Source organism: Sceloporus occidentalis, unplaced genomic scaffold (assembly GCF_023333645.1).
Source record: "Sceloporus occidentalis isolate IW3139 unplaced genomic scaffold, rSceOcc1.0.p SCAF_1, whole genome shotgun sequence".
NCBI classification, from domain to species: Eukaryota; Metazoa; Chordata; class Lepidosauria; order Squamata; family Phrynosomatidae; genus Sceloporus; species Sceloporus occidentalis.
Window position 1 is genome coordinate 170,661,892 of NW_028316981.1, and position 24,641 is coordinate 170,686,532.

At 43.7% G+C, this 24,641-nt stretch overlaps 2 protein-coding genes across 4 annotated transcripts in view; both read right to left on the bottom strand.

Moving 5' to 3' along the window:
• LOC149322724 (phosphatidylinositol 5-phosphate 4-kinase type-2 gamma-like) overlaps positions 1 to 6,437 on the bottom strand; it is a 49,608-nt gene extending 43,171 nt beyond the window's left edge. The window contains exon 1 of one of the 2 annotated variants that reach the window (XM_089482173.1): positions 6,223 to 6,437. In XM_089482173.1, coding sequence (XP_089338299.1) covers positions 6,223 to 6,351 — 129 coding nt within the window. In that variant the 5' untranslated portion in view covers positions 6,352 to 6,437. The remainder of the gene's footprint in view (positions 1 to 6,222) is intronic. The other variant, XM_089482180.1, reaches the window with a different exon arrangement.
• Positions 6,438 to 11,766: 5,329 nt separating this feature from the next.
• LOC149322725 (kinesin heavy chain) overlaps positions 11,767 to 24,641 on the bottom strand; it is a 73,017-nt gene continuing 60,142 nt past the window's right edge. The window contains exons 21-30 of one of the 2 annotated variants that reach the window (XM_089482193.1): positions 22,682 to 22,742; positions 22,512 to 22,583; positions 21,643 to 21,747; positions 20,199 to 20,219; positions 17,348 to 17,564; positions 15,562 to 15,715; positions 14,343 to 14,425; positions 13,329 to 13,356; positions 13,013 to 13,138; positions 11,767 to 11,884 (exon numbers count right to left, since the gene is read on the bottom strand). In XM_089482193.1, coding sequence (XP_089338319.1) covers positions 13,060 to 13,138; positions 13,329 to 13,356; positions 14,343 to 14,425; positions 15,562 to 15,715; positions 17,348 to 17,564; positions 20,199 to 20,219; positions 21,643 to 21,747; positions 22,512 to 22,583; positions 22,682 to 22,742 — 820 coding nt within the window. In that variant the 3' untranslated portion in view covers positions 11,767 to 11,884; positions 13,013 to 13,059. The remainder of the gene's footprint in view (positions 11,885 to 13,012; positions 13,139 to 13,328; positions 13,357 to 14,342; positions 14,426 to 15,561; positions 15,716 to 17,347; positions 17,565 to 20,198; positions 20,220 to 21,642; positions 21,748 to 22,511; positions 22,584 to 22,681; positions 22,743 to 24,641) is intronic. The other variant, XM_089482200.1, reaches the window with a different exon arrangement.

Below are 24,641 nucleotides of genomic sequence, written 5' to 3' on the forward strand. Positions count from 1 at the left end.
GCCGACACGGGAATGGCCGGGTTGTGTTGGAGGCCAAGAAGGTTGCCACTCGGGTCTTCCACGGCGGCAGTGGCCACAAGGAGGCCGGGAGGCCGTGCTGGAGGCCAAGCTGGAGGCCAAGCTTCAGCCTCCTTACCGCCACTGCCGTCGCAGAAAGGACAGGTGGCGGCCTGGAGGCCTCTTGGCTTCCAACACCACCTGGCCTTTTCACAGAGGCGGTGGCGAGGAGGCCGAGGCGGCGGCAGCAACCGAGGAGGTAAGGAGGGAGGGAGGGAGGAGAGGGACTTTTGTCCCCAATGGCAGCGCGCGTGCACACACGCCGCCATTAGGGACAATGAGACTTGAGCATATGAGGATTTTGGTATACACGGGGGGTCCGGAATGGATCACCCGCATATACCAAGGGCCCACTGTAGTTATTAGGAATCCTAGCCAAGTCATATGACTCCAAAGTTTCCCTTCTGCCCAAAGGAAAGAATCCAAGACATGCAAGGCAATTTTAGTCCCATCTTCTCAATTTTATCCCATTTCTTAGGAAAAACAAACCACAGCAAGCGTTATTTTCATGCACCAATGCAAACATAGCAGTCACACTTTTGGAAGTGCTGTAGGGCAAAGCGGAAGGAAGCAACTGGCCTTTTGTACACCAAAGGAAGATGCCTGCAGCAAAAAGGACATTTGCAACACAGAAGCACATGCTACAAGGCCCACATACCAGCTGCCTCCTTCATTCCAGAATATGAATTATTTTGTGACTGTTCCATGGGTCTCAGATTCTCCCCCCACACTCTGGGGTCGTAAAACTGCTGGAATCAGAGGAAAGGGGTCAGTCGAGCTTAGAGAGGTTTAAGGATAGAATGTAGTCTGTCTGCTTAAAGCCTGTGTGCACATCCCACAAAGAGAGGAAATTACTTTTCTACAGAAATGCATGCTCTGCCTCAAGGTCTTCACTCGGTCTGCTCCATCTGGAGGCTGGGAAAGCAACCTCCTTTTAGAGCCCAAATGAGGCCAGGCTCATGAGCACAGAGCACACACCAAGATAGATTACAGAGACTTTAACATATTTATAAGCGCAATGTATTCTTAATAAGTTTTCAATGCACAGATGAAACTACCTGGGTAGGGAACCTCTGACTCTCCAGGTATTTTGATCTCGTCTCCCATATGGCATTGCAAATATGTCTGAATGGCAAGGGACTGTAGAAACTATGACCCTATACAGACAGCCAAAATAAAGCTGCTTCGAGTCACTTTGGAGGTATGGTGTTTCAATGATGCATGCGTCCTAAGAGTCTGGAAGCTGCACCAAAGCTGCACTCCAGTCCCTAGGACTGCAGCGTGGCTTTGGTGCGGCTTCTGGACTCTTAGGATGCATGAATCATTTAAACAGCATACCTCCAAAGTGACTTGAGGCAGCTTTATTTTGGCTGTCTGTAACAGGCCTATGTCCCCTACTTTGAACCAATGAAAAGGGACCCTTCAGCAAGCAATGTCAAGATCAGGATAAATACCAGGACACTCACAGCTCATTTCACTTCATCATCTTGTAACATGCAATGGACAACTGAGAAATCAGAAGTCAAAAACACCAAGAATAGGAGCTGGGAAACTGGTGTGCTCCAAAGGTTTTGTTCACAACTCAGACCACCCCCTTCTACAGGCCACCCTCGGCAGGGACAACAGCAGCAAAATATTTGGAGATCACCAGCTGCTTCTTACCCCAACAAGAATATAAACACAGATTTGTTGACTCAATTCCCCATTTTCTTTGATGGAAAAAAAAATCCATGCCCCTTTCATTAAATCTGAGATTTGGGAAATGGGGGCTACATTGACACCCTCCTCCATGAAACCCACTGGAAGCAACAACCCCTACCATTGAATTTGCTGCAATAGCTACAGAAAAGAACATTTCTTTCAATTTAAATGAAGTGTTCACACTGTGGAGCAGAATTCTGTTTGTAAACAACATGTGTGGAAGTATACAGCCAGTTTAAAGGGAAACTGGTACGTTTTTATCAACCACACCAGCAAAAAAAAAATAAAAAAAAAATTGACAGCAGGGACATTGGGTAAACCTATACTCCATATGTTGTTCATACCTTCTCTAAAGGGAAAAGGGTATTTGGGGAGGATAGCTGCAGCATGCTGAGGGTTGTTTTGATTTTTGTAGCTCCAAAACTAAAAGTAAAGACCCTCCAGTTTTAATTTCATTGACTGAACTTTTCGGAGTGAAATACTTTGGCAAATAAAAACTCCTAATAACTTTCCTTAACACTTCATAATACCAATTTTATATGTAGATTACAAGGGTTTTTAAAGTCCATTTGTGTAGAGACCTTTCTACTGTGCATTATGTGGATGTGGAGTGTGAGCAACACAAATAGCAATTTATTGACTGATTCTTTCCGAAACTTTGAAGGCTATCAGCTCGAGTTTGAAAACAAAGACAGAGAGAGAGGGGATTTTTTTTTTTTTACTGAACCACAAGTGAGCAGTTAAATTCATTTTATACTTGTTCCATTTATCTAGGGGTTGCAGGGAGGAACCTACATACAGGACAGTTCCATAGGGGGTTTGAGTAAAGCACAAGAAAGTATGCTTTAAGGAACATGCCAGAATTTAGCTTTAATTTACCATCCTATATCTGAGCCATCCAAGCATTGCTAGAGGATCTCCATGCTCTCTCACTGGATTCAGATGTGGCAGAGAAATAGTGAGGTGTCATCAGTATATTCCTCATGCTTTTTTGCAAGTATCCTTGCACACTCAAGTCTAACTCCTTCCCATCTTTTCTGGGGGCTTTCTGCTTTGCTGGAGATGATCCCTTCAATCTCAGAACTGGGTATCAGATTAATATGGAGCATAGGCAGTTCCAGAAGCACTACCACCTATATCCCTGCCTCCTGCAGTTACAGCCTTCTGATTAATGAAGCATTCCTTCTCTAGCCCTAACAGAGAGATTAACAGAGTACCTGTCCTTCCTTCCTGAATAGCTACTCTATGAAACCTATTCACAAGCACTAAATAAGAAAGAAGGAGAGCAGGTATGCAGACTACAAAGACCTTATAGAAATGGAAGGAAAAACTTCTCCCAAAAGAAATACCCTTACAATGCACTACTCACAATCTTTGATTAGCAAACTCAATATCTGTTAGGCAATCCTCATTCAATAGATTTGAAAACAAGGGATAAGATAAAATCATGATTATAAAAAAAAGGGTAGGAATATTTGATGATATGTTTTGGCTTACTGACATTTCAGTGCAAGCACTTGACAGGTGATTCCTTCATTCCTCTTCCCAGCACCAATCCTCAAAGCAGTAAGATATCATTTAAGATCAGGGAAGTCATCAAGAAAATATCAATTTACTTGTGTCATTACTATTTACTTTTAAAATAGCTTTCAAATAATACCCTCAGCATAGGTCCAAAACAGTTTACAAAAGAAAAAAAGCTGAACATAAGAAAAAAAGAAAAAATTATCAAAAAGGAGTTTATTGTCTGTTTCAGTTAAAAACTCCCCAACAGTTAACCACTAACTTTTCCATGTTTGCATAAAGTCAATAGACAAATAAAAAAACTATTATGTTGACTAGATGATCCCATCCTACCACCATGAATCTGGGACAGGAAAAAAGGGGGGGGGGGGACAGGAAATATGGCCTAAATACCCTAAAGGGACCAAATCCATCTGATCTTGAAAGCTAAACAGGGTCAGCCAAGATAAGCACTTGGATGGGAGACTGCCAATGAATACTGGGTACTGTAGGCTGTATTTCAGAGGAAGGAAATGGCAAAACCACCTCAGAATATTCCTTACCTAAGAAAACCCTATGAAATTCATGGGGTCGCCATAGCTTGACAGCTGACTTTAAAGCACATACATAAAATATTCAAGAGTAGGGGGCGAGCTTGTTTGACAATAAGATCAATATCAGTGAAGGATTTCACAGAATATGCTATGCTAAAAGGTGGCAGGGATGGGCAGGGTGAGGTCGATTCTGTGACTAATTCTGAATCAGGATAAAGAAAGAACCACACTTTCTTCTAGCCATGAATCCTGCAGTGTGGGATTCAACATCTTCCAGGGATACAAGATTTTTTTAAGGCGTGGATCTCAACATGTACAGTCAGATAATTATTAGATTTGGCTTTTGCAGGTACAGTGTGCTGTAGTGATTTAAGTGTTGGATTATGACATCAGGTTTCAATTTCCAACTCAGCCATGGAAATCCATTGGGTGTCCTTGGGCAAGTCACACACTCTGAGCCCCAGAAAACACAGAGATAAGTTTGCCTTAAGGTCACCATAATTCAGAAACCACTTGAAAGCAAACAATAAGGCACTTTGGGCGGTGGGGAGAGATTACCCTCCTCACCTGTCATCCTTAAATATGAAGATTCTGACAAGCATCACTTCTGCTTAGATATGCCCTCCATATGTCCACTGCAACTGATGCCTACATATGTGTGCCTAGGATAGACTGCAGGCTGCCTTTATCATTCCTGGGAGGGCTCAATGGCAACTGCTCTCTTGGTATATCTTACTGCATGATCATTTAGGGCACTTGTGACTGATCTCATTTCAGATGAGGTTCAGCTACATAAGAGGGCAAGCACTGCTACCGCAGTGCAAAATTAATGCAGTTTGACACCATTTCAACTGCCATGGTTCCATCCTATGGAATCCTGGGATTCATAGCTTGTGGTGGCACCAACAGCCAGCATGGCATAGTGGTTTGAGGGTGGGACTATGATTATAGAGACCAGGGTTCAATTCCCAGCTTGACCATGAAACCCACCTTGGGTAAGTCACATGCTCTCAGCCCCAGGGGAAGGCAATGGCAAACCTCTTCTGAACAAATCTTGCCAAGAAAGCCCCATGATAGGTTCCCCTTAGGGTTGCCATAATTCAGAAATGAATTGAAGGCACACAACAACAAGTGGCATCACAGCTCTCTGACAGAGAAGGATAAATAGCTCTTGTTCTTGTTAATTGCCTTGGCATTGAACTTGACTCATGGCAACCCTGTGAATAAGGCATCTCCAAGACCCCCTATTCTCTACTGCTCTGCTTACATTTTGCAAATTCAAGCTTGTGACCTCATTAATAGAGTCCATCCATTTAGCATGTGGCCTTCCTCTCTTCCTGCTGCCCTCCACCTTTCCTAACATTATCATCTTCTCATGATGTGGTCAAAGTACAATAGCCTCAGTTTCATCATCTTGGCTTCCAGGCTTGATCTGTTCAATGACCCATTTACTTGTCTTTTTTGGCCGCACTCTTCTCCACAAAGCTACAAATCCCAGAATCACATTGCCTTGAGCCATGGACAGTTAAAGTGGTCTCAAACTGCATTAAGTCTGCTGTATAGATGCAGACCTGGTAGTCCAGTTTTGGCAGATCATTTCAGGGGGGACTCAGTCCCCAGCCATGGTGAGCAGACATCCTTCTTTTTCCAGGACACGTCCTACCTTTCAAACTTCCATCCAGGAGGAATCCTAAAAGGTTGTCCATTCTGAGCATGACTAGAATCACAGCATCATAGAGTTGGAAGAGACCACAAAGTCCATCCAGTCCAACCCCATTCTGCCATGCAGGAAATCTCAGCCAAAGCACCCCTTGTTACAGATGGCCATCAGCCTCCGTTTGAAGACCTCCAAGGAGGGAGACTCCACTACTCTCCGAGGAAGGAGTGTGTTCCACTGTCGGACAGCCCTTTCTGTCAGGAAGTTCCTCCTAACGTTGAGGTGGAGTCTCTTTTCCTGCAGCTTGCATCCATTGCTCCGGGTCCTAGTCTCTGGAGCAGCAGGAACATTATCTACGAGGGTTCTGAGCTGTTCTTTGGTCATGCCCTAGGTTTGTTCTGGAAGGGCCTCCATTTTGCAAAGCCTTGTCCTCCTTTGCGGTCAGGAGGACATCTGCTCGCCCTGACCCTGGCCACCCTTGCCTAGGTACTGTGCACAAGAGTTAAAATCGTACAAGCCACTGTATTCCCTGTTACCAGGTATGGCTATGAGGGCTGGACAGTGAAGAAAGAAGATAGCAAGATGTGGTGCTGGAGAAGAGAGCTGAGGATCCCATGGACAGCCAAAAGGACAAACAAATGGGCCCTGGAGCAGATCAGGCCCGAAATCTCCATGGAAGGTGAAGTCCAAGGCTTTCACAGCGGTGCCAAACCGGGTTATTTCCCCAGTGTGACTGGAGCTATCCCTTACCTGGTGGTTGATGCCCCATCCCAAGACGCCCAGCAGAGGGTCGGCGGACCGCAGCACCTTCACCCGCTGGGGGACGAAGTGCTTCTTCTTGGTCTTGGTGCGGGGCCCCGCTGCAGCCACACCGGCCATCCTTCTCGCTCCCCTCTCTCTTTCTTCTCCCAGTTTAGTCTAGCCGCCGGCAACGGAAACAGCGATCAGCTGACGCCGCCGTCACGTGACCAGGAAGAGGAGGGGCGGGGACAATCTAGGACGTTGCTCCTTGGCTCGAGCGGTGGCCAATGGCTGCGCGCGAGTTGGACTTCCGGTGGAGGATGGAAAGGGGGCGGTCCTTCGGGGCTTGAGTGGCAGTCGGAGCGAGAGTTCTGAGGGGAGCTGCAGCCAAAAGACTGTCAAAGCGACTTACAAATTGTCAGTTAGACATTAATATATAGCTTAAAGTTGAAAAACACTCCCAAATTCGTGCCCTTCAGGTTCAAGATGAAGGATGTGACAAAAGCTGAAGAACACTCCTGTAAATGTAAATTCGTGCCCCTCAGACATTCTCAAAATGGAGGACGTTACAAAATAAAAGCAGAAAAACACTCCTATAAATGTACATTCATGCTTCTTAGTCATGCTCGAAATGGAGGACGTTACAAAATGAAAGCTGAGAACACTCCTAAATCCATGCCCCTCAGTCATGCTCAAAATGAAAAATGTTATAAAATAAAAGGTGAAGACATTCCTATACATGTAAATTCATGCTTCTTAGTCATGTTCAAAATGGAAGGCATTATAAAAGCTTAAAAAAGAAACCCCACTCGTACTGTAAAAGTACATTCATGCTTCCCAGGCTCAAAATGGAGGACATAAAAGCTGAAAACACTCCTATAAATATAAATGTATGTTTTTCAGTCATGCTCTTATTATTTTTGAATTTCACATCTTACCGTATTTTCACTTTAAACACATGAAACAATGTACATGTATATACATTTAGGCTGTGCATGTGACATTGTAGTTCAAAGGTATAATTTTAATTGTACTAGTTGTTTATGTCACAGCTATTGCCATTACATGCAGCAATATACAGGGATTATGATATATGAGTAACATTAGTACAAAAAAAAAACATTACTAAGGATTCTGTATCATGTGATATGGGAAAAGGTCAATGGGGAGAGGTGACACCATGCGTTACCGCACCTGGTGATGCCAACCCTAGTGACGCCATTGACTGGGATAGCAATATCACTCCTCCTGTTTCTCGGGTGGCTGAGATCAAGCAAAGGAGATGCACTGCGAAGTTTTCATGGTACAGGATTGAAAATAAATCCATTTAGGCAAGCACTTAAAAATGCAACGGGTCAGCGGGAGTGCGTCAATTCCTGGAAGTACTTGAGTAAATAAGAAGCATTTATGTAGATCAGTTCCTTGCATACTTTTTGTTGCCATGAATAATCATGGTGACTGTCGATCACAGGTGTGTCCCATTTGTGTGACCACTGCTGCGGAGATAGCTGGCACATAATAAGCCCTATGCATGTTGGGAGTGTATGCTTCTATCAGTTGACAATAATCCTTGGAGTTGTTTCCACCTTAAAGTTTAGTATACTGCACAAGCAATCTCCCTTCCCCTTTTGATGATTAGTAAAATGTACGTGTATGTGCCTTCAATTCACCTGTCAACGTATGGTGATCCCCATGAATTTCATAGCATTTTGTTAGGCAAGGAATACTCAGAGGTGGTTTTTACAGTTTCTTCCTATGAAATATAGCACACAGCACCTTGTATTCATATGGCAGTCTCCCATCCAGGTATTAATCAAGGCTGACCCTGCTTAGTTTCCAAAATCTGGACAGGGTCTGGTGCATTTAGAATATTTAAGCCTTATTAGTAAAATACCAATGGTTTGTAATAGTAAGTACAAAGTTACAAAGTTAGTACAGTAATAGAATTACTATCATGATTTGTGCAGGACTGTAGGGATAAGATTAAAATTGTGTATCCTAATCCTATATGCTGTATAAGACTGTTTTTAGGTGTTTTAAAGTGTATTTCAATGTGTTATTAAAATGCTTTTATCTTTGTATTGTTCGTCACCTCAACAGCCCTTGTAGGCTGGGAGGCACTTACAGAAATACTTAAAATCAATAAATAAAACATATGACACCACCACCACTAAGAAACGACTTAGAAATGAGAGGTGAAGCTGTAATTGTGTCAATGCTAACATAATTTACAGCTGAAGCAAGGTATGATTCGCTCTCCCACTTTCCCCAAAGTTGCGATACTCTTTTTACTTGCAACAATACCTGATTTCATAAAATCACATAGCATCCCCGACAGATGGCCATCCAATTTTGCAATAATATTTAGCATTCATATAGTGTATTTCAAATGTTCAGAGTGCTTCACTTGTATTTTTATGGTGATTCTTAACATTAATATTGTAAAATAAGTAGATTATTTACCGCCATTTCGGAAACGCAGAAGTAAAGCTAAAATATAGTGCTTTTCTAAGGCCACAGTGAACACATGATGGAGGTATGAATTTTAACTGAAGGTTTTTGGTCACATGTTCTGCTCTGCTTTGTCAGTAGTGATTTACTTACAAATGGGCATGCTATTTTGAGGTCTTAAATAGAAAGCTTAAAGTGAACATAGCTTTGTTGCAATATACTGTATGTCATGCCATGGCCAATGCTACCATAAAGCAGAGTGAGGTGGCCACCTCAGATAGCAGATTTGGGGTCATGAAATTGTCATTTACTTTGTTATCGCCATATTTTCGATTGTCAGGAATGGGTGGAGGTATGTGATTTTTTGTCTTATATAAGAAAATGAATCTTGTTATGAATCTTGGCCTTGATTACCATCATCATCATCATCATCATCATTGGAGTGGAGGCCTTTTCTGCTCTTGCCTCAGATAAGAAAATATCATGATCTGGCTGTGTGGGGGTGCCTGTCTAACATTGACTCTGATATGCAGGAGCTTTCAAGAAGTGTCAGACCTTTCACATCTCCCTACTTGGTCCTCCTAGCTGAAGATAATAAGGATTGCATCTGGGATTTTGGGCATGGAAAACATGTGCTCTACCATTTAACCATGGGCCCTCCCCAGTCTCCTGATATGACAAGTGGAAGTTTAATGAGGCACGTTCCTTCCCTAAAATAAAATTTATTATGGGTTCATTGTGAATAAGTTTGACTTGGAAACTACATCAAACACTTGAGATACAATCTAGGAATAAATGGTGTTGATTTATTCTGAATCTGACGTGCCATCAAGATGATAGACAACTTTGAAAGATGTGGATTTGTCCTGAAAAGGCGGATCATGGAAAGCTTTGACTAGCAAACAAAAGTGGCCCAAGGCAGGTGTGTATCTTATCACACAATCAAATTAATATTTAACATTCTCATTGCCTGTCAACAAAGTACACTTTTGTAAAGTACACTTTTGTAAAATACACATGTGCAGTCATGAATGAGGTATTACACACAAAGCTTAAAGAGAGCTGTAGCATTAAAGAGTGGGCTTAGTTTCACTACACACAATGTTTGAAACACAGCCTGTATGGATAAGATAATAGACAAGTGTTGATTTTAACTAGTAGGGATGCCAAAAAACAGAAATAAAAATTGTGACACAAATTGGGCTTCTGCATTAAACAGTCAAAGGGGAGTCATTTGGAAATTACAATCCCTTGTAACAGCTTTCTTGCAGACATGGAATACTCTGTAAGGTATGTACCTTCAGCTCCTTCAGCCCTTTGTTGGCAACCTAGAGGCGAAAATTGCTTGCTGCCAATAATACAGGATTTTAATATGTGGATAACGTGGTGTTAATGTTTTTCAAGCACTACTGACTCAGTGCCATGCTTCTTGTTCTTTTAATACTGAAATCTTCATTCTTTTCATCAAGCATAACAAGAGTTATGTGAAACTCAAAAATCTGAATGTTTTTACAACCTACATTGGTTCAGCTGAAGATGCTATTCTATTTTCCAGGCATGTTTTTTTTCTTTCTGCGATACTAAAGCCTTACCTCCTAGTGAATTAATATTTTTACACATTTCAGATTATTTACTTGTTCTTGCTGTTTATCCATTCTACTGCATGATTTTAATTGACACACAACTACAGACAAAATGTTTTTTTTAACATATTTGTTTATTTATTTATTTAAATAAACTTTTAAATATTTTAACATGCAACGTTTGGTGTGATTTGAGCAGACAGAGGTAAAGTGACGGGATGTCAGCAGTCCAGCAAGAAGGTCAAACAGGGCTGCTGCTATTAAGGAATCTGACAGTAAGCAGACCTGCAACCTCCTCCTATCCTCTCCCCAAAGTCTGCCATTCCCCATTCCCCCACAACTCAGTCTGCTCAGTGTGATTCAGAAATAGTGACATTAATTGAAGATGTGCAGTGGACTCACTGTTCCCTTTAAGAATAGATATGGAAACACAGACTAAAGGCCACTGAGCCAGCTATCAAGAGACACAAAAAGGGAACAACCAAAAATATGTTGATAGCAGCCTCAATTTTTTTTAAAAAAATCTCACTTTGCAGTATCATTAGACCCTAGCCTGCCCTCCAGGATGTGCATCAGTTGCAGTTGTTCAGGACAGTGTTAGAGAACTGGTAACCACATTTCTGCCAGTGTGCTCTGCAAACTCTAATCTTCCTCCTCCAACCCAAATTACCTTGTTCTCAACTTCATAGAATAAAATGGAACTGCCTGCGTGTTCCTCTTGCCTAGTTGGTGGCTCATACAAAAGCCACCCCTCTTCTCTACCCCTTATGGCCCCCATTATTTTGTAATTTCCTATTTCATTTCCACTGAGAATGAGTAAGTGATCAACTTCAGAAAAGATATGTAGTCCCTAAAACCATCATGCCAGCTGGAGGAGATGACTACCCAAGCTTTGAAAGCAAGCAAGAAGGAAGTCACTTCTGCATGCTCAGATTGGTTTCTTAGCTGTTCCTGAACTGTCACAGTGAACTTCACCTGTTAGATATAACCAGGTAAAACTGGAAATTCAAGTCCAAAGACAGTTGAGGCTCAAGCACCATGGCAGGCTCAAAAATGTGAAGCTGTTTTTCCATGTTTTATGCCCTTTGAGGAACCCTTTGTAAAGACAAGGGCTGAGTGATGGATGCTGCACACATTTTTGCAGAGTTAGCCAATAACAGGTGAGCTGTCCCAGCCTACCTACCTAGCCAGTAACCTGGCAATGCCCAATTCCTATAGGGTACAGTAAGGCCTATCTGACATGGGGAGGGAGATTTCCATTAGGCTAGGGTCAATGTGATACAAGGGAAATGCCTTGAGTCCCTTCTCTTAGGCAGGCACCTGTTCCCCCAGGAGGGTGCTTCTACATCTCGGTTCTTCAGTGGCAACCAGTCCCTTAAGGCAACTGAGGCAGGAAAAGAGAGGAGAGGGCAACTGCCTCCTGGACTAAGGAGCAGGGGGCCCAAGGATATAAGTGAGTATACCACTAAGTGAGTAGGACAGAGAAAAAGTGAGAAAGTGAAGCAGCAGCTGGATAAGCTGGATAAATATACAGGACACGGAGAGAGCAGGACACACAAACAGGGCCCATTTGTAGCAGAAGTCATGGAAAGCCAGGCTGCAGCATGCAGAGTTGAGGCTTCCGTCCCAATTAGAAACTAAGAAAAGAGAAAAAAGAAGAAAAGGAGGGGGAAGAGAGAAGATAGGAATGAGCTTAAGGAGCCAGACGATGAGGTTTTCAGCATGGAGCTGAACCCTGGCCCACATATCTTCATTTAGCAATTCCATCTGCCAGCATTTCTTTCAGATGATAAGATCTGGACTATTCAATCAGACCCAAATATTCATTTAGTATGGGGCGAGAGGACCATTTTCCCTCCAGATATTTTGGTGTACCATTCTCATCAACCCCACATGGATAATGGTCAGGATTTATGGAAGTTGTAGTTTAAAATGTCCATAAATCTACCTTCTTCTCTGGGGAACAATTTGCACATTCCTGGATGTTGCACTGCTGTGCACACTGTCATCTTAGATCAGGGACAGGCAACTGTAATGGGGGCAAGGAACATTAACCCTCCCTCCAAAACAACAACAACAATAACAAACGCCTTGGCAGGCTAGATCACTACTTCGGAACCACACCAAAGCCAGAAATTTTATGATTTTCTGTCAGTTTTTTGCTAGAGGGTTGGTAGCCAGTGTTGGGAGCAAAATTACACTGTTTTATGGGGGTGGGAGGTGGGGTAAGAGTTTGGGGCTGAAAAAATGACCAATTTTTTGGGGGGAGGCCTGAACATTTAAGAGATGCCTGAGGGCCTCCAATAGCCATAAAATGGGGCTGGGGGTTATACATAACAGGCTGCACTTGTCCACCCTAATGAACACTAACATTATTAGGATGCTGGATTCTTGCACCTAGTAAACTATCATTTTCTTTGTACATGTTAAGAGATGCAGTTCTGCAGTTGGTACACTCACAGAACAGGGGCAGCTTATGGACAGAGCAAATGGGTGAATTTCAAGGAATAACAAACACAGAGAGAGAGAGCGCCATGCAGGAGCCTTCTTTATCACAGATTACAAACACCCCTTTCTATGATCCTATGCACTATTGATAGATATGGATATACTGAAATGTGAATTAAAACTTTTTTTTAATTGTAGGGTGTTGTGAGAAAGGAAGAGAGAAATGAAAGAGAAGCCCAGTAAATTCCTAGAAGAGGCTATGATAAATTCCTAACATTGGTGGCCAACTCAGGTCAAGAGCAGAGATGGGGATGTACCTGATGGTGTATTGCGGCTTCCTGGGCAATTTGTGGCGTTGTTGCTATTAGCTGGCTGCAGTCTCCTGGTGAAGGGGGAAGAGCTTGGCTTGGTCCTCAGCTTCAACACCGCAGGGCAGGTCACTTCTACAGGACAGGGAAAGTTAAATACCTGGCAGCTGAGGCTTTCCCACTTAAATGCTAAATGGTTCTCCAGCCATCTCTGTGCACACAAGTGGACAGCTAGTCTCTCTCAGGACCAAATAATCCTGAATGGTTGGGGGAACTATTTTAGGCCATGTCTCCCTCTGAAGAGCCCCTCTTTGTGGGTTCTCACCTGTTGTCGTTGATGTCTGTGGCATTTCCTGTGCATCAGTCCAGGCAAAAAACATGGGGGAAGATCAAAACAGCAGCATCAAAAACCCAAGTTATTATTCATTTGTTAATACTCCTGCTATGGAAATGGGGTGTGTTAGGTACAGCCTCGTAGCATTCTCCCCACAGCAGTGGATGGGAAGATGTGCCTCTCTAGATGTCGTTTGACTGCCTGTTCCTTCAGCATCAGCCAGCATAATGCATGGTGAGGAACATGGTGACCTGGGAATTGCAATCAAACAACACCTAGAGGGCTCATGTCCTGTAGCATGAGCATCCCCATGAAACAGGGGTGGGCAAGATACAACCTACAAATGTTTGGACTATAACTCCTATCAGCGCTAACCACAGGCATTGCCAAATAGTAGAGGATCCAACAAGTTCTGGACAGGCCACAGTAATTATAGAGTTTATACTAGTGTGAGCTCAGGTAGCCCTCAGTTTCTCTTTTTTCCTACCTCTGGCTTTTTTGCAAGGTGGAATGGCATACCTGTCACTCGAATCACTACAATGAGAGGGAAAAACAGGATTGAGGGTAGAATGGGGGATTATTGTCATAAATTAGGAAAAATCCCTTGACATTTGGTTAAATTCTTACTATAATAGAAATAAGAACAAGAGGTTCTTGTTCTTGTATGGGAACTACAGGCAAGTGTATGTGGCCCTCTAAGGTGTGTTGGACTGCAACTCTCATAGCCCCTCACCATTGGTTATGCTGGATAGGGCTGATAGGAGCTGGAATCCAAAAGAACTGGGGGAATGGCTATGGCTGCCTACCCTGGTATATACCTTCCTGAACTACCCTGCTTCCCCTGACCCTCTGTCAGAGATAAGGAAATCCTTTGGATGATGTTGGACACCTGTCCTCATCATAACCATTTTCATGGGAACAGCCAGGCTTCCTGGGAGTAGAGATTCAACAATACCTGGAGACTCATGGGTTCCTCAGCCTGGCTGTACATGTATCAATCCTTACCATTATCCACATTGAGCTTCCGATAAGAGGCCAGTGGGGCACTGGAGGAGCTGCTTCCACTGCTAGATGAGGCATTGGTAAAGCTAGGTGGGCAGAGGAGGAAAAAAAAAGAAAGAAAGAAAGAAAGAAAGAGAAAGTGAGATGTGAAGGCTGAATGGTGACCTGCAGGTCTGTACCTTCTGGGTATGCTAGGAGAACCCCACAGTCTCAGATATACCATTGTGGATTCACTTTGCTTGTATAAGGACCCTACAGCAAAAGCAGTTTCAGGGAAGGGGAATCTCCTACAGCCACTACAGCTGATTACAGGACCCCGAAGTTATGTTTCACAAGAAGCTTGGGGAGAAATGACTTATGTGTCAACCACAAGTTGAAAAGGGTGACTGAGAGAAAACACGAAATCTAATGAAATCATGTGCTCATAGTGTGAGTCATCATAACATTTCTGTGGATGGCTTGTAGCATGGAAAACACATGGAAAAGGGAAAACTCACAGGTACAAGTACACATCTCTTCATAAAATCATCAGCACTGATAAGACTGTTTGCTTCACAAACTAGCCAGATCTGTGCCTGATTCTTCCTCCTGAATCTTGTACCTCTGACTGAAAGGCAATTACCATAGCCATGTTTTTATGTCCTAATGAAGGGGGGAAAATTCCCAATTTGATCTGTACATGTTGCAGTAAACTTGCAAAGAGTTCATCTCCCCAGATCACAATTTGAATATATCTTAGGCAATTTTTTAAAAAGTAGGTTGACTAGGAAAGTGCTAATTTACACATTTCTGAAAAATCCACAAATATCTGTCAGGCAGCATAACTTGCTTCCACACACAGTAATAAGAAGTACCCCATACATTTTCCTATTCATTAAAGTTCTTTTAAACTTTCACAGTCTGGATCTACAGAAAAACCTCTCTGCTTGGTCAATCTTGTATGCTGCTGTTAGTGGTGAGCCAGAGCTTCTGATTTGACTAATGTAAGCAGTGGACAGTTCAGCTCAGTACTTTGTATAAAATTAGGGAAGAGGTGGTACATCGATTTGTGGAAGAGAATGCTTCAGACTTTCCAACAACTACCTCTTTCCTCAAAAAATAGACCTAGGAACTGAAGTAGGCAGACCCAACAAGAAGGCCTTGAATAAGTCACAGAATGACTTAAGGAACCAAAAGTACTCATTTGCACATCTGAATGTAATGGTCAGTGAAAAATACTCACTAGCTATCTTGCACAGTGCTGCCAGAATTCTGCAGGTAGACGTTCTGATAGTTCTGGAAGAGGCTGTTAGTGTAGCTGATGCAGTCAGAGTTGCGGACACCATAGGGGTTGGTGGGGGATGAAGCAGGGTAGTGCCCTGGTCGCACTGGCTTGGCTGCAAAGGGATGTAATTCACACATGTAATAAAATATATCCATGCATTTATGAATTCTAAACGTATTAGGAATCTACTTAGTCCAAGAGCTCCCAATGTTTTGGACTTCAGCTTCCAAACGACTCAAACTACATGGCTAATGGTGAGGAATTAGGGGAATAACACTCCAAATCATCAGGGGGATCCAGTCCTGCACTGAACCAAAGATTCCTGTGGCAGCAAACTTGTAAGACTAAAATACCCACATTTCAGTAGAACAGCCATATAAATCATGCATATACACAGCTAACAGCTTTCTCAAAACAAGCTCACAGAACTGTCCAGCCAAATCTCTATAGGGTGAACATCCTAGCAAGTGGGATTCTGCTCTCAAAAGCACTGGGATAAAAATATTTGCCTGGTGGGTGGAGTTGGGCTGATGTCACACAACGCAACACCTTTTCCTGGAGCACCAGATGCAGGAAAGAACTGTTCACAAAAGAGAACTACCAAAAAGGAGGTAGATGCTACTGTAGTGGACTGTTTTATGTCACAGGAGAATAGATACTGAAACACACAAACAGCATGGAATTTGACCTGCTTCTTCTCTGTATGGGTCCCTAAATTATGTCCACGAATATTCACAACATATGCAAACTGTGAGGATGAAAAGTGTGGTATATAAATGGTTGATTGTGGTATTTTTTTAAATTTAATGATAACCAATGAGATTCTAAATATGATTGTTTGTTTGTTTGTTTGTGGGATTTATAGCCCTTCTTTCTCCCAAAGTGGTATTCAAGATGGCTTACAACAATTTAAAAGGATAAAGCTAAAACATTAAATACAAAAGTTAATTATAGTTACCCGACACTATACGGTAAAAAAACAGCATAATTCAAACATTTAAAAAGTTAGAATAATTTAAAAATTAAAACTGCATACCACACTACATAAGTAAAATTCATCCACAAAAAGCCTATGCCTAAGTAAAAATGTCTTCAGCTCCTGGCAAAAAGACAGAGTAGATTTATTTATCGGACTACATGTGCTTGTGTTAATGGGTGTCTAGTATATTCGATCTGCTTTCACAGATGTGGACTGTGCCTTAACAGAATGATGTCTGTAATGATTCTGTAAACATATTTTATATAGACAGCTCTTTAATGTCCCTCCCTTTTTGATGAATTACCGGTAATAAACATTTTGGACTTAGAGAATTTGGGCTGTCTCCACACAGCATTTTTTTGAAAGTAGAGAAAACAATGCCGTGTCTAAAGGCTCACCAATATCTACACATAACTATACTTCCAAATGCACATGGAACAAATAATGGAAAAAATATCTGAGCATCCTTAGAACTCTTACTAGATAAAGAAACAGGCGGAGAGAAAAGGGTAAAACTGACTGAGGCTGTAATCCTAAACATACTTACTGGAGCAGCCTGCAGAATCTTTGGTCCTACCAATGTTTTTGAATGACAATTCCCATAATCACTACCATGCCATAATCAGGCTTGCTGGGGTTTCTGGGAGCTGGAGTCCAAATGTTCCCCTCACCTATATTAGGGAGTAAGTCCCACTGAACATGCCTAAGATTGCCCTGGTAATCCACTGGCAACTAATGGTGTCCTCTTTCAACCTGCTTGCTTACCGATCTGTGCAGAGTGGTTGCGCTTCATGCTATTCTTGTAGCGCACCGCCTCCTTGATGCGGTCTACTTCCTGCTGGTAACGGCGCTTGTCTTTCATTGCACCTTCTTTTGCCTCCTTCAGTGCACCCTCCAGGGCCTTAACTCTCTCAGCCGTAGCCCGAAGACGTTTCTCCAGTTTAGGAAGCTCACAACGCAAATCTGCATTGTCACGAACCAGCTGGGACGCAGGTCGGCAGGAAAGAGAGAGAAGGGAAGACAGAGAGGTAAAGAAGAGGAGATGCAGATCTAAAACACTTGCGCTTGGTCTAAGTCCCATACGTACTTTCCTACACTTCTCATCCCTCAGCTTAGTGGCATTCTGCTTTCTTCCCACTGCCCTAGAAAAACAACAGATACCACTTCTGTTCTTCCTAACCCAGAACCTTCACATCTTAAAGCAGGGGCTATTCGCCTCTGATTCTTCCACTGTTTTGTACTTCAGCTCCCTGTTGCCTCTATTGACATGGATAATGAGGACAGATCCTAGGAGCTGAAGTCCAAATCGTCTGGAGAACCAGAGGTTGAGAACCTCTGCCTTAAAGGAACCTTCCTCCACTCAGTGTCCTCCAGACATGTTGAACTACAGTTCCCATCACTTCCAATGTTGGCCATGTTGGCTGTCAACGATGGAGGTTGTAGATCAATTATCTGGAAATAACTAGGTGACAGAAGGCTGGCCTGGAGTGGGAGTTGGAGAGGACAACACTGCCTATCCAGATGTTTTTGGGCTGAAATTCCCTGGAGCCCTAGCTAGAATATCCAGTGGTGAAGTGCATTCATGCATTCATTTCCCACCCTTTTCCCAGTCTTGGACTCAAAGTGGTTTACAAAGGTTAAATAGCTACAGATATAAAATTTAAAAACGCAATTAAACTATCTATGAAATTAAAAGCATGTCCATTGAAAGTAAACAACAAATAAACAATGCATTTTGAAAGGCCCTTTCCCCCTGAGCAATCAGTCCTCAAAAGCTTGCTGGAACAAAAAGAACTTCACCTTCCTCTGGAAGGATACGTATTATCAGAGTTGCAGTCCAGTAACACCTGAAGGCCCAGGGTTTCCCATTCTTGCCTTAGCATCATTCCACTTTTTTCTCCAGAAAGGAGCAGCTGAACTAGTTCCTGTCCTCTCACACCATGTGTTCCTCAAGAATGACAGTACTTGCTCCTGACCTTGAGGCAGAGGCATCAGTGCCCCTTGGAATCAATGCTCCTTGGCAGTCAGGATGCTTAAACTTATGTCTCTGATAGTTTTTTGTGGGTTTTTCGGGCTATGTGGCCATGTTCTAGCAGAGTTTCTTTCTGACGTTTCGCCAGCATCTGTGGCTGGCAGAAGCACAGATGATGGTGAAATGTCAGAAAGAAACTGCTAGAACATGGCCGCATAGCCCGAAAAACCCACAAAAAACTATGGATGCCGGCCATGAAAGCCTTCGACTTTACATTATGCGTTTGAATACCTTGTTTACAAAGAAACACAGTGGCGTTAGCCCTGAAATTGGCCGACTGAAGAAGTAGTAGAGCCCTCAGGCATATAAGTTGTTGTACAGAAGTAGATTTTGATTAAACGTTGTTTGCTTCCACTATAGGAGGATGATTAATGGAAGAAGAGGGTGGAAGCCCTTTCATCTACTCCACTCCTTCCTATTCAAGAGGGATGGGGGAACATGTGGTAACACTCCAGATGTCACTGGACTGCAATGCTCATCACCATTCAGCATTGGCTATGCTCACCAGTACTGAAAAGCTACCATGTGTTCTCCACCCCTGTACTGAAGGCACAGGAACTTTATCCTGTATTTACCCTGGGTTCTGTTGACAAACTTCTCCCCATTCCAAGTATAATTCATCCTTCCTTCCTTTTTTCCTTCCTCTGAGCTGGTGGGCCCCAATCTTTGCCCAAGTACCATAGATCCAAGCCATGCACCATGCTTAGGAGTACTATGGAGAGCAAACTGAGGAAGCAAAAATTGAAAAATCTCCCTTCTCCAAGCCAAAGCAATCCCTAATCTTCAATCATATACAAAAGCTCAGGTGGGTGAGCTGTGACATGCAAAGGAGAAAGCAGAATGGCACAAGGTGGACAAGCAGCAAAGGGGCAGCCACCAGTACCACAGAAATTAGCAGGGAAGTCACTGAACAGCACAGCCTCCAAGGGAGGGGGAAAAATGTTTGTGATGATAACATATGGCTCCCACATCCAGGGAGTGACACTGCAGGCCAGGGGACATGTATCAGCTGATACATACAATGGGTTTAGGATGGATGAATGATGTCTCTACAGATATCTATAGGAACTCCATCTTTGAGATTACCCAGAGTCCAAGACTAGCTATATCCAATCCAGCCTCAACCTAAGTCCTGAAATAGGGGAGAGAGAAATACTGTTGAGAATTTAGCAAGGAGCAGCTTGCCTTTATTGAACAGTTTAAATCCCTTCGGGCAGCTGCTGCTCCTGTGCAGGCCAAACGTGGTCCAAGCTGTCATGGCAGCAGAATTACCAGATGCCATAGAAGCCACACACAGACACACATGAACTGGCTAAGGACGTGGTCTTTGTGTCAGCCGTGCAGGCCACAATAGCTGGAGTTGCCTTGGTAGCAAAGTGGGGCTTAACATTGGAGGACACCACAGGAATCAATCATGGATAGGGTTGCCATGGCAGTGGAATGCTGAGAAGGAAATAAGACATCTGACCCATCTCCCTCCCCACCAAAAAAACCCCCTCTGTGCTCCCAATTTGGTCACCAAGTGCAAACATTTCCTGACCAGCCCAGCAGGCAGGTGAATATGTGGGAGAGGCTGTACGGTACCTTGGAGACCCAGCGATCCAACTAGGATGCAGCAGCAATGGGAAAAGGGGGACACAGACAGCAACTGAGCATACTGGTAGAGTCCCCAGCCAAACCCCACTCTGAAGCCCCAGAGAGGGACATGTTACACCATAAAATAAAACTGATGGCTGTATGAGGACATTACTCCTTCCTTCCTTCCTTCCTTCCTTCCTTCCTTCCTTCCCTCCTTCTGATGAAAGCAAGAAAACTCTCTTTGATGGGGTTAAGCTCTGAGGCAGGACATTCTTCACTCACTCGCCCACAGCATGCTAAGCAGAAAGAATCCTGGGGGAGCTGAATTTACAGCAGGGATAAGTGGAAGGAGAACTTTTCAGCATGAAACATGGGCAAGCCAACCTATTGGAGAAAGCTTGCGGTGAGAAAAAAGGCAGCAGTGCGTGCAATGGATGCAGCAAATGTTCAAGTCAGCATCCATTTTGAGACTTAGTCACCCCTCCACCTACACAACATCCCTTCCAGCTTGGCCATTTTTGTCTGGACTGGTGTGCAATTAACAAGCACCACCCCAATGGTAAAAGAGGCATTATTGTCACACACACACACACTTCATCTTGATTGACATCCACTTTCTCTTCTCTCCTCTTTAAGCTGTCACTCATCATCATTTGATTATCTGGAGAATGCCGCACCTACTCCTTCCAACATAGCTGCAAAATCCCACAGGATCACACATGCAAACCAATTTTGGCACTGTCAGCTGAATCTGCCCAGAGCAGAAAAGAAGGTGAGCAGAAAGGAAATGCACACTGTGCAAAGAACAGATCAAAACAGGGGCAGACAATTCTCAGTTTAGGAGCAGAGCAGAACAATTGCAAAGTTCACATAACAGCATCAGTACCATCAACACAAACCAAGGTGATCAGTGGAGCCTCACAGAAATGGTACAAAGCCTTTCTCACTCAAACCAAAACATCTTCTCTGCTGAAGCACCATCATTCCAGAGGGACTGCTTAGCAAATATTTGTTAGCATACTGGCACAACATTGCAGATGGGCAGAAACGGCAAACAGATCAGTACAAACTAGTGATGAACTGGAAGAAGCATTGGATCTGAAATCTGTAACTTCTGTTGGCTGAGGTAACACCATTTTGATGGAAGGGTAGCAGGAAAGAGCCTATGTAAACAATGGGAAGGGAATAGCTACAGGGTCAGGCCTGGGCAATATATTCAGCAAAGATGAGAATGTGAGTCACCCTGAAATGGTATAGGACATGCCCATGCTGTGTCCATGCCAGGCTGGTCTTGGGTGGGTGGCAAAAACTGGTAGAGCATCCAGACTGGAATTTCCAGCAAATATCTGTAGGGTAAGGCTGAACTCACCAGCTACTTTACCCAACTCATATACCCCCCACCCACTGCCATCCCCCAATGTGATCCTCTGGTTCCCATCCCTCCACTCACCTGTTTGTGAACTTTTGTAAGTTGTTCCAGGTTGTTCTCAAGAAAGGAAATCTTCTGTTTCTGGGAATGAGCCCCCCCACTATCCTCGGGTTCCAGCTCCGCGCTCTGAAAAGGAAGCAGAGAGTGGATATGTGCCTCTCTAGAGTGATGAAAGAAGTTAGACTGGTGAGTGAAACTAAAGGCCCTGATTTCACTGGTCAGCACTGAAAGAACCAACCAGGCTTGTAAGAGGCTTCCTTGTTCAGCCTGGATCCCAAATAGCTATGAGGTTGCATGTCAGGCTGGCATATGAACTGTGGACAGTTCCGTGGCATAACAGAGTACTTTAGAATGTGTTCCTGGCAAGGAAGCAGGCCATAATATTGGGACTGTGGATTTCAGAGAGTTCAGAGGGGAACAGCTAGTATAGAGCAGAAGCTAATAAACACAGTGAAGGAAAGCAGGAAAGCCCCAGATCAAATCTCACCTCCCCCATCAATGAATATGTTCAGCCACCTTCTTGTAGTGTTAGCTCATTTTCTCCTTCAGTCCACAACAAAAGAATAATACTTCTAGCCTGCCATAAAGAACTCTGATAGCAGGCTAGAAGTATTATTCTTTTGTTATTATTCTTATAATGAGATAGTGCAGAGTGGTTTTTGGAACACTGCAAGATCTCTGAAGCAGCATGGAGTGGGGTCTAAAACACTACAGCAACATCATCCAACTCAGGGCCCTCTGGTTGTGCTGGATTACAAGTCCCCTCACCTCCAGCTGACCTGACCACATTGGCTGGAGATGACAAAAGCCACAGTCTGACACAGGTAGAAGGCACAATGTTCAGGCAGGATGTACTACCTAAATGCTGGAGTGTAGGAAGCACTACTTACTTTCTTAACTCGAGTCGTGACGTCTTGAACGAACAGCTTGCGAAGGTTGTGGAGGGTCTGGAGTTCACGGGCCTGGAGTGGCACAGAAAAGAAGAAGGCAGGGCTGAAGTGAAACAACTCTGGGCTTTGATCTCCCTCTTCTTTCTTTTACATCTTCTTTTGCTACTTACCACAGTCTCCTCCAGCCCTTTGAGGTCCTGCTTGGACTGCTCATGTCGCTCGTACAGAAATCTGTAAAACGCAGACAAGAGGCAGGTCAAGAGCATGTTTGTGGTGGTGGGGAGCCTTTTTATAGCATTTCAGTCAAAGTCCTTGAAGTGTAACTAACAGGTTAAGTAGATGCTGCCAATCTGTCAGACACTAGATTCCAGCATAGCCAGGGTAACAGACTGTCAGAACTGGGGGCAGGGGATCCCTTTGATCCAAAATCTCTTGCAAGATCTTACACAAATTAGTGGATGGAGAAAATGAATGGGGTGGAGAATTAAAGAGTTTTAATTAAGGCAGCTGTGGGGCAAGCACTGCAGACTGCACATATGGAAGGGAGCAGACCCCCTTTTGTTCTCTTTGACTCCTCCTAACACTTGTATATGCCAGATGGGCTATCCTGCAGTCCCTAAACGCTACTGCTGCCCTCAGGCATGAAAGTATTATCAGTATTCAATTGCCAGTAGCTGTGTTTGCATTACAGCACTGAGTAAATTTACAGTGCTTTATAAATAAAGGTTAATAATAATAATACCCTCCAACTGTCCTACTTTGGCAATTAATCTTCTGTTGTCTCATTTTCACCCAGTTAATTCCAGCAGTGGGGGAAAGGGGGCACAACCTCCATTCAGCCCATTTGGTGCCATCCAGCCATGGAAGGAGAGATGCAGGCCCAGCTCCATTGCACCAGGCCTTGATTAAGAAGAAGAGCCCTCCCTCCAGTCCATCTGGTACCTTCCGGCCATGGAGGGAGAGATGTAGGCTCAGCTCCATTGGGCCAGGCCTAGATTAAGAAGAAGAGCCCTCCCTCCAGTCCATCTGGTGCCATCTGGCCATGGAGGGAGAGATGCAGGCCCAGCTCCATTGCACCAGGCCTTGATTAAGAAGAAGAGCCCTCCCTCCAGTCCATCTGCCTTGGTCCAGGCCTCAGAGGGAGACCTGCTGGACCTGATCCCATTCCCCACCACCATCCCTTCTCCTTTTGTGTTGTATCTTTTTAGATTGTAAGCCTGAGGGTAGGGAACCATCTATTTAAAAATAATAATAATTGTAAGCTGCTCTGAGAGCCTTTAGGGCTGAAGGGCAGGGTATAAATACCATAAATAAATAAATAAACTTCTCCCTTCACAGTAGGCTCATGCAAAAGCATATAGCCGCAGCATCTCCTAGCTTGTGTATTCTTCTTCATTAATAACTTCTGCCATCTTGACCACACGGTCATGTTGCTGGGCCACGTGTGTCCCAGCTTTGATCTGTGAAATGTTGGAAGGCATGATATAATCAGCACCAGGGGTCCTTTCACACTGCACAGTTATAACACTGTGGTCATTCCACTTTAACAGACATGGCTGCATGCTATGGAATCTTAGGGTTTGTAGTTTTGTGAGGCACTAGAGGATTCTTGTTTGCCTTCAGGTAGTTTCCAATTTATGGTGACCCTAAGGCGAACCTATCATGGGCCATTCCTGGCAAGTTTTCAAAGGAAGTTTGCTATTGTCATCCTCTGAGGGTGAGAATGTGTGACTTGCCCAAGGTTACCCAGTGGGTTTCCATGGCCGAGCTGGGATTTGAACCCTGGTTGCCCAGTGTCCTAGTCCAACACTCAAAGAGTCTAAGTGCCTCTCTGTCAACTGCTAATCCCAGAATTTCATAGGATGGAACTATAACAGTAAAAGTGGAATCATAGCAGTATAATTCTATAATGTGAATGGGCCCTGTACTTGGAATAGGAGGTAACACTCTTATTTTTCACTTCAGGCAGCCAAATGTCTTGGGCCAGCCCTGGCTTTAATTGTGAGTGGACAGATTTCTGGATAGAGAAAAAGCAGAAAACTGAGCAAGACTCAAGGCATGACTAGATGGTTATAACTTACCTAACCACCTCCCCACCAAGACTCGGGATCTGAGTGCCTCATCCCCCTG